The 10,479-nt window shown below is 34.9% G+C and overlaps 1 protein-coding gene across 1 annotated transcript; it reads right to left on the reverse strand.

Annotated features, from left to right (window-relative positions):
• Positions 1–8,105: 8,105 nt before the first annotated feature.
• On the reverse strand, positions 8,106–10,250 carry LOC133860935 (pectate lyase-like). The gene is made up of 3 exons (XM_062296609.1): positions 10,119–10,250; positions 9,114–9,854; positions 8,106–8,760 (listed from the first exon to the last, which is right to left on the reverse strand). The coding sequence occupies exons 1-3, from the start codon at positions 10,226–10,228 to the stop codon at positions 8,400–8,402; spliced, it is 1,212 nt and encodes a 403-aa protein (XP_062152593.1). The 5' UTR covers positions 10,229–10,250; the 3' UTR covers positions 8,106–8,399.
• Between the last annotated feature and the right edge of the window lie 229 nt (positions 10,251–10,479).

Here is a 10,479-nt window from a genome sequence, read left to right on the forward strand (position 1 = left end):
CCTTCGTACACCTAGTTAGTGCCTTGTGTTTCTATCTCTCGCTTTGTTTTTCAGTGTTTAATGTCATATTTTTTGGGCTTGGTGGTTATTAATCTCCATGTGCCTATGTGTTCTGAGATTGTTGTGAAGAATTTTTACTCCGATGCTCTTTCCTCTCCATCGGATCCAGATTGGATTTCAGTGCTCATCCTTCACCAACAATATTTGTTTAGTTGTCGTTACAGTTGCTGTTAGAAATAATGTTATAAAAAGAAGAATCAAAACAAAAACACTGAAATTGTTAGGAAAATATTTTGTGAGAAAGAACAAAAATCTGAAATAAAAGATAGCTTTGAGGCACGATGAATCGCTATCTTTAAGACGATATTTGCCCCCACTCGGAATGAGTTTGCTAATAGGTTGCTAACAAATCGCCTCCAGGATACAACAAAGCTATAAATTCTACATATAGCAATTCTGGAGAATTCCTACAATTTCACTTGTGAATTTCTAAAATTGAGAATGAAAATCTGAACAGTAAAATCGGTGGAGGAATGTTATATTTATAAATATTGAAGGGACACATGTGAAAAGTCATAACTTTTCATTACATGTAACTGCTATCAGTTACAATATTTATATTATTAACCGTTTCACAACACTTAATAGAGTAGTTGGTCTGATGGATAAGGCGCCTTTTCATGTCATCCAATGCATAGGTTTAATTCTTTTAGACAATAAAAACATCAAAAAACCATTACTTTGCCGAGGAGAAGACTCGAACCACTACTCTTTGAGTTTGTAAGAAACTGTTAAACCACTAAACCACCAAATCACAATTATAATATAACAATCTAACAAAATATATAACAATCTCCCACTTAGATTGTGATATTAAATTCTCAACTTTAGTATTGATATTATCATGCATACAAAAAGGTATCTTTCGACTTAAACCTTCTCTTAGTATAGTCATTTCAAAGTTATAAAAAGTTAGTGGTGGCCTAAGCTTAAACCAAAACTTTATAATTTATAACCGGAAATAACATACACATGAAACTATCTAATTCACGTAAGAAATTCATAATTGTTAGCACTATTATGGCCTTGTGCTACATCCTGGTTTAATGAACATTTACAAGAGTAAACTCCAACTCTTGTTAGAAGCGGCACCACTTCCATGTTCATATAGGTGAAGTTCCTTTTATGTCCCTGTTACTAAGACATTTATCTTTAGATTTGAACCTCGTTAAGAGTGTAACTCATCCTTCGTAATCGTAACAGTCAGCACTGATCTATCCTGAATGAGACTTAATTATTTCAGTGCTAAATTAATCATTTATCAATAACTTGTTATTACCCATTAAACCTTTTATAAGAATAAACCTTGAAAAAGGTTGGGTTACCATTAATGGTGATTCTTTTAAAAGAGTTTTAGTCCCATTCCAATAGATGTTATCCTTACCAATTCTCGAGATAAACCTTTGGTAAAAGGATCTGCCAAGTTATTACTTGACCTTACATAGACAATAGTTATGATTCCATCAAGAATTAATTGTCTAACATACTCATGTCTTAGGCTTATGTGTCTAGACTTCTCATTATATACTTTACTATAAGCTCTAGACATCGTAGCTTCACTATCGCAATGCACGGAAATGGCTGGCATAGGTTGTGGCCACAAATTTATGTCTAACAACATATTCCTAAGCCATTCTGCCTCTTTTCCTGCTGCTGCCAAAGCTATAAACTCTGATTCCATTGTGGAATGCGAAATACACGTCTGCTTCTTTGATGCCCAAGAAATTGCACCTCCTCCAAGGGTAAATACTCAACCAGACGTAGACTTATTGTCACTTGTACTAGTAATCCAACTAGCATCTGAATACCCTTCTAGTACAGCTGGAAACTTTGAATAAAATAGTCCTAAATTTATGGTTCTTTTCAGATACCCAAGGACTCTACCGATTGCTTTCCAGTGATCTATACTAGGATTACTAGTGTATCTAGAAAGTTTGCACACTGCAAATGCAATATCTGGTCTAGTACAATGCATGGCATACATCATACTACCAATCGCACTAGCATACTCAAGTTGTGCTATTGCCCTTCCAGAATTATCATTTAATTTTATACTAGAATCAAAAGGTGTATTTGCTTCTTTTATTCCAAGATGTTTGAATTTAAGAAGCACTTTCTCAATATAATGAGATTGACATAGTGCATAACCCTCACTATGTTTCTTTACTTTAATTCCTAAAATAGTATCTACTTCATTTAGATCTTTCATCTTAAACATTGAAGTAAGATACTTTTTAGTTGCATACACACCTTTCATATTCGTTCCAAAAATTAGCATGTCATCAACATAAAGGCAAACAATGACACCATAATCTTTTGTGAATTTTGAATAAATACACTTGTCAGCTCCATTATGTTTGAAACCATTAGATAAAATAACAGTATCAAACTTTTCATGCCATTGTTTAGGTGCTTGTTTCAACCCATATAATGACTTAACTAATTTACAGACTTTCTTTTCATTATTAGGCAGAATAAACCCTTCTGGTTGTTCCATATATACTTCCTCATCAAGATCACCATTTAAGAAAGCAGTTTTTACATCAATTTGATGCACATACAAATCATATATAGACGCAAGAGCCAAAAGAATACGAATAGATGTAATCCTTGCTACAGGAGCATATGTATCAAAGTAATCTATGCCCTCTTTTTGTTTAAAGCCTTTTGCAACTAACCTTGCCTTAAAGGTTTGAATTGATCCATCAGAATTATATTTCCTTCTAAATACTCATTTACAACCAATAGGTTTGGTACCTAGAGGTAGATCCACTAGTACCCAAGTATTATTTAATAATATTGAGTCCATTTCATCATTTACAGCTTCTTTCCAGAATGCTGCATCTCTAGAAGACATAGCTTCACTAAAACTTTTTGGATCATCCTCTGTGTTAAGTACAATAAGTATTTTACTAAGGACTATATCCCTGTTTCCTTCTACAAGGAAAACTATAGCTTGTAATGAAATAAAATCAGGACCAAAATTCTTTTCTTTTCTAACTCTCTGACTCTTCCTTTGTTCTATTGGTAAATCTATAGCTAATCTTTTATTATTGTTAAGAGAAGTACTAGGATAAGAATCAAATACTTGTGTTTGATTAGGTTCTGAAACATATTTAGAATCATAGTTAAACTTATTTTCAATAAATTCAACATCCCTTGATTCCATTATGACATTAGAACTTAAGTCTAATAGTCTATATGCCTTAGAATTTTCAGCATAACCTACAAACACACTTTTAATTGCTCTCGGTCCTAATTTATTTCTTTTAGGATCAGGAACTCTGTAAAAGGCTAAATACCCCCACACTTTGAGATAATTCAGGTTTGGTTTTCTGTCGTTCCATAACTCATATGGTGACACTTGCATTTTAATAGAAGACACTCTATTATGCACATGGCATGCTGTAAGTAATGCCTCTCCCCATAAATTAAAATGCAACTTTGCACTTAAAATCATGCAATTAACCATGTCTACAAGTGTCCTATTTTTTCTTTCAGCCAAACCATTTTGTTGTGGTGTGTAAGGAGCAGACTTTTGATGCACAATTCCATGTTCTTCACAGAAAGTAGAAAATTCATGAGGAAAGTATTCTCCACCTCTATCAGTTCTAAGGGTTTTTATTTTCTTCTCTTTTTTATTTTCTACTTCATATTTGTAACGTTTGAACATGCTAAAGGCTTCATCTTTATTTTTCATTAAATACACATAAGTGTATCTAGAAAAATCATCTATAAATGTAATAAAATATCTTCTGTCTCCTCTAGTTAATATACCATTTAATTCACATATATCAGAATGTATGAGTTCTAAAATTTGTGAATTTCTATGAATCTTGGGAAATGGTTTTTTAGTCATTTTAGCTTGAATACATATTTCACATTTTTAATTATTATCAGGCTTATAAGAAATTAAGCCATGCTTAGACATATATTTCAAATATTTAAAATTCAAATGTGCTAAACGACCATGCCATAAAGAAGATGAATCAACAATATAAGACAAATTTGAAATAGATTTATTAATAATACTGAGTTTGAACAATCCATTAGAAGAATAACCCTTTCCTATAAATATCCCATTCTTAGACAATATTAAATTATCAGACTCAATGACAGCTTTTATGCCTCTTTTACACAACAAACTGGCAGATACAAGGTTCATCTTTATTTCTGGGACATGTAAGACATTAGTTAAAATTAATTTCTTCCCAGAAGTAAATTGCATCTCTACAGTCCATTTTCCATGAACCTTAGAAGAATTGTGGTTGCCCATCAGAACTTCTTTGCTATCAGTTGATGTGACATAGTTATTGAACAATGCTTTCTCGTTGCACACATGCACGGTAGCACCAGAATCAAACCACCAATCAATTCTATTTGTAGCCGCAGCCATATGCACTTCTGTAATCATGCCAATTTGCATATCAGTCACCATAGTGATAATTTCTTCAACTGTATTCGCCATGTTTGAACTGCTGCCATTTTCTTTCTTCTTGTTCTTTAAGAATCTACATTCACGAATATAATGGCCCTTTTTTCCACAGTTAAAACATGATCTGTCATTCTTGTCTTTATTGGGATCCTTAGAGTTGTTCTTCTTAAAGCTAGTTCCCTTTTTATTTACTTTAAGATAATTTTTTGTTCTACTACCTCCGTTGTGGACATTATTAACATTTACATTAGACTCAAATTGAATACCATCACGAATTCGACTTTCTATTTCAATTCGTATGTGTTTTCCAATTTGCTCTAATGTAAGATCTTCTGTCATATGCAGAAGCTTCTTCCTGTAATTATTCCAACTTGGTGGGAGTTTTGCAATAATTGCTCCCACTTGAAATGACTCAGGAATATTAATAGAAAGATCACGGAGTTTATTGACCAAAACCTGCAATTCATGCATTTGGTCTAGAACAGACAAATTATCTATCATTTTAAATTCAAAGTACTTCAAAATCAAAAATTTATCCGTACCTATTTTTTCTGTTTTGTACTTTGCTTCCAGTGCATTCCAAATTTCCCGCGGTGACTCAATTGCAGTGAACAAATCATACAACCGATCAGAAAGAGTGTTTAGAATATGCCCTCTGCATACAAGTTCATCCTCTTCACATTTCTTCCTCTCTGCCTTGATAGCATCGGTATCTTCAGGAGTTGGTTCAGAAAGTGGGTTCAGGTTTGGATCGAGAACATAGAAAATCTTTAGTGCAGTGAGAAGAAACTTCATCTTATCTTGCCAACGAGTGAAATTGGTTCCATCGAACCTATCCAACTTCACAAAATCTTGATTCATAACTTTGAAACCTGTTACGTCTGATCCTCCTTCCATTGTTAAATATCGTCTTAAAATTGTTAGAAATAATGTTATAAAAAGAAGAATCAAAACAAAAACACTGAAATTGTTAGGAAAATATTTTGTGAGAAAGAACAAAAATCTGAAATAAAAGATAGCTTTGAGGCACGATGAATCGCTATCTTTAAGACGATATTTGCCCCCACTCGGAATGAGTTTGCTAATAGGTTGCTAGCAAATCGCCTCCATGATACAACAAAGCTATAAATTCTACAGATAGCAATTCTGGAGAATTCCTACAATTTCACTTGTGAATTTCTAAAATTGAGTATAGGTTTGAGTCTTCATAACTGCGTTTTTACGGTTTTAATTGTTGTAGACAATAAAAACATCAAAAACCGTTACTTTGCCAAGGAGAAGACTCGAACCACTGCTCTTTGAGTTTGTAAGAAACTGTTAAACCACTAAGCCACCAAATCACAATTATAATATAACAATCTAACAAAATATATAACAGTTGCTTGTTAGCGAAACTCAAAAAGGGTTAAAAGACGTTTCGAAGTTGAGAAATGCTAAAAAACATCCCTTCATTCCCCCTTCATTCCCTCCTTTTCATTAAACAAATTGATTTTAATAAAAAAGTAGTCTCTGATGTCACATCAGAGACTACTTTTTTATTAAAATCAATTTGTTTAATAAAAAGAAAGAATGAGAGGGGATAAAAGGTGCATGTGTAACACCCTCTTCGAAGTTCATGCCACCCTCGTGTCCATTGGTTTTACCTGATCAGTGACTACTTCCTTTGATCCTTTCAAAGAGGACCGTATCATTTTTTTTATTTTTTTTTGGGTCTTATTTTCTACTGTTTAATTGTTTTTTCTGCACTTTATTTTCGTTTTTTGTTTGTTATTTATAAGGAGTCCACTCATTTTACGGTGGTTTGATGTTTGAACCCACCCGTTTAATCATTTCCTAATTTGCTTTTTCTACACACTGTTACCATCACTTCTTTTCATGGGTTGAAATGATCCGGGGAATCTAAGTAGGGTGGCTTTTTTGCCTCCGTTTTGACCATGCCCTAATCAAAATCAAAGTTCAATGTATATGTCACCAACCGACCATTAATTTCTTACTTTATACTTAGTTTTACGACAGATTTTCTGTAATGCAGGAAGAGTGGAGAGAGAGAGCACGTAAAAGTCAATCATGACTAGTAACCACAATGAGTGTTTGTTTTATGCTCCGTTTGTTTCGGCGTAAAATGATTTCTAGAAAATGATTTCGGTATTTTCTGGTGTTTGGTAGGGGCGAAAATAATAGTCAACCGAAAAATGATTTCTGTTTGACCAAAAATGCTTAGTAAATTTCGGAAAATGATTTACACTTTTTAAAAGCGTAAATCATTTTCCGAAGACGCCAGACGCAGTCGATCTATTTTAAACGGCACAGTCGACCTTCACGTTCAAGCAGTCGACCACCATCGAAATATTGCCGGTATCGGAATCCAACATCCGGTTAATGTCGCCGGAATCTGGAGACGGAATCCGGCCGGCTGGCCGGACAGATCTGGCCAGATGGCCGGAATCCGGCGAAACTGCCGGAATCCGGCCACTTTCGCCGGAATCCGACTATCCCAGATTCCAACGAAACTGTTCGGATTCCGTCCTTTATCTCGAATTTTGGCTATATTAGCTAGAATCAGGTAAAAATAGTCAGAATCTTGTCGGTCAGTGACCGAATCTCGTCATCGATGATTTTTATATTATTTTACATTAATATTTTTATGTTCTGAATAAAAATTGATTTTTATAAGTTAATATGATTGAATAAAAATATAAAAAAATATTTGCGATTTTCCGTACGCGCCAAACACCGGAAAATGCTTTTGACGGAAAATGGTTTCCTGAAAAATGACTTCCCTAAAATCATTTTACGACGGAAACCATTTTACGTCGAAACAAACGGAGCATTAGTGACTCTTAAAATTACATTTTTAATTTTATTATTATCATCTTATTATGCTTATAAAATAATTAATAAAGAGATTAAAAAAGAAAAAAAGTAATTTTTAATCTTACTGGGAAGTGTTAGCCCCACCCCCACCGTACGTACCTTAGTCAATTATAGATCGATGTGAGACTCGTGTGCTTATGAAGATTAATTAGATTCTCTTTTGGCGATTAATTGCAGATTGACAGGGAAAAGGCAATCCCTATTGGGGATGAAGTTTTTATGCCGACGTGGCATGATTTAATAGTTATTAGCTAAATTGATTTTTTTTTTTTTTTTTTTTTTAAACAAAAGCCGAATTCAATAGTTATTACATTTTGATACGCTAATAATAAAATAAAAGTATGATATATAACAATATAGTAAAGATAGTCTTTAAGAATCCGCATGCACTTATCCACCATCACATAAAGGTCACCCCGGGAGAATTGTCAAATAAGGCTGCAAGAATGGCGTGGTGTTACGGACCGAGTAGAGGTATTTTAGGATTAAAATACTTTAAATATAATAAGTTATTTTTATTGATAACATTAGGATTATGATTAGAATTTAAATATTAGAGATAATTATTATTATTAGAAGTGATTTATTCTAGTTAATCTTTTACTTTTATTATGCATTAATGTAAATGTCTATTTAAAGACACTATAAATTCATAATTCATTAATAAAATTTAAGTAAAAATTATTAATATTAAGCTCTTTAGTTGATTTGGGTAATTAGACAAATAACCAATAGATTTGAGATAAAATTATTTATAATATTGCATGCAATTAAGACAGTAATTATACATACGGATGTCGTACATCGATATCCAATGGCTTTTAAAGCTGCAGGCCAAAGTTGTAAAATAATTAAGCTCTTACTTCCTCTTAAGTGAGTGGCTGGAAAACTACAAATACAGAGTAAACTGCTGGCAAACAAAGGATTAATGTTCTTCTCTCATCCTTTATATATATTCTTGCCTAATTCCCGCAGTTTTCGATCAGCAGCTAATATAATTAATTAGAGGTTCGATCTGCGTGCTAAATAATTAGCAGCGGGAACCCTTCCTACAAGTAAGTGCACCGGCAGTCGTGGTCATTGAGCCCACCAGAGACGATGGTCTTGCACTCAGGCTATATGCCCTGGCATAGCTGGAAGATGCACCTGCGCCCGACTGCCGGAAGTAGGCGCCGTTCAGCATCAAATCGCCGTCCGATCTCCAGTTCCAATGCCTCCATTCACTCTCTGCCGCATCCTCATGCTTCGTCACCTCTTTCTTAAACCTCTCATTGGGTGCAAGAAATCTATTGCCTTGGCTGTAGATAGTTGGCGCAGCACTCCCTCCAATTGCATACATTTCCCAGTGAGTGTAGTCATTGTTCACCACATGAAAATACCCATGCCTACACCTGCAACGTTATAATTAATTTAACAGTTAAATTACTGTTTATCTCAAAAGTTTATAAGATTTAATTATTTATTAAGAAAAAATTTCAATTAACCATTCTAAATTGTCACCACTTTTCTAATGTTTTCTTAAAGTTCAATTTCTCTTAATTTTATATCAATCTTTTAATTCTTTGTCATGTTATCCATCAAATAGGAGTTAACGAAAAATTCTAACAAAAAGGTCACACCGCAAACAATTGTAATATGAATATGCTAAATTAAAATAAATTAAACTTTAAGAAGGACACTATATATAAAAATAATAACAGCTCATGAGGTCAAATGAACCTCGATCTTTTAAGAATAATCTAACCTCGGCATCCTTTGCACTAGCCCTTCTCCAAAATGATTAAAGGCAACAGTGATTTGCATGTCCTTGTCTTGTGTATACGAGTCACTGTGGCCCAAAAGCATGACCTTGTCATGATGGGTCATGTAGTTGTTGGAGATGGTGATGGCCGTGGATCCATGGATGGCATCAATGAGACCATCATGGCAGTTAGACAGCGAGCAATGGTCCACCCATACATGCCTCCCTCCAAAGATGGACACCCCATCGCCGTCCGACATGGTCCACCAGCCGGAGTGGTGAGGGGAGTCTCTTATATTGGTGTTCCCTGCCGGCTTACAGTCATGAATGTTGATGCCATGGATGATGATGTTACTCACATAATGTATGGTGATGCACGCCCCTCCTGCAATGTGGACGCTGGCACCCCTGCCATCAATGGTCTTGAACGAGTTCATCACAAGCTCCTGCTTCAGCTTAATAACCATATCTCTTTTGAAAATAATCCACAACGGCTCATCTTGTATGACGGCATGTCGTAGAGTCCCCGGCTTGGGGTTCACCGGGTCATCGTCACCAGAGTCAGTGACCACGTAGATGGCACCATTTCTTCCGCCGATTGCATTCTTTCCGAACCCAATGGCGCAATCAGCTAACCTCTGCCGGTTATTGTCCCAGTTTGGGTCGCACCGCCAGCAATCATCAATTGGGTTGCCGGTTCCACACGATAAATAGCCCAAGTTTCTCCTAGAGGCATTGATGCTCCTAGGAAAATAAAATGTGACACATTTTAATGTAAGCATACATATATAAACCATTTCACGTATGAAATAAGCACATTCAATATGAGATTTCCTTTTTACTACAAATAATAATCTTACACTCTTCGGCCGGAGCGGAAGAAAAGAGGAGATTCTCGAATGAGAAAAAGGTAGGCTTACGAGGCTGGTGACCCGTCACCGTTTATATTTTTTAATAATTTATTTACCGGAGGTAAACCGAACTCATTGAATGTAATGTGGATCTTACCTGTGTACTTCTTGTACAACAAGATCAGGGTCTTGTACAGCTGAGGAGAAAGCAAGAGTTGAAGAAAGAATATAGATGGAAATGACGAGAAAAAGAGAAAGATGAGCCATTTTTTCTTGTGTTTGGAAGAAGTGAGAGAGATGGTGGAAGACTCTGTGGGTTATAAAGGATTAAAAAGCCGAGAGTGGAGGCGTGATTAATCTTAGCATGTGGGGTCTCCATTATCGTAATTTCAGGGGTTTTCTTATATTCTTTTTTAATTTCATTTAAAATGTGGTAGTTTTAAACCGTTAATCAAAGTCCTCTGCTCCAAGTCAAATTTGTTGACGCTTGGTTTTGATCGGCCCGTAAAGTGTTTCCT

This window comes from Alnus glutinosa, chromosome 2 (genome assembly GCF_958979055.1).
Source record: "Alnus glutinosa chromosome 2, dhAlnGlut1.1, whole genome shotgun sequence".
NCBI lineage: Eukaryota > Viridiplantae > Streptophyta > Magnoliopsida > Fagales > Betulaceae > Alnus > Alnus glutinosa.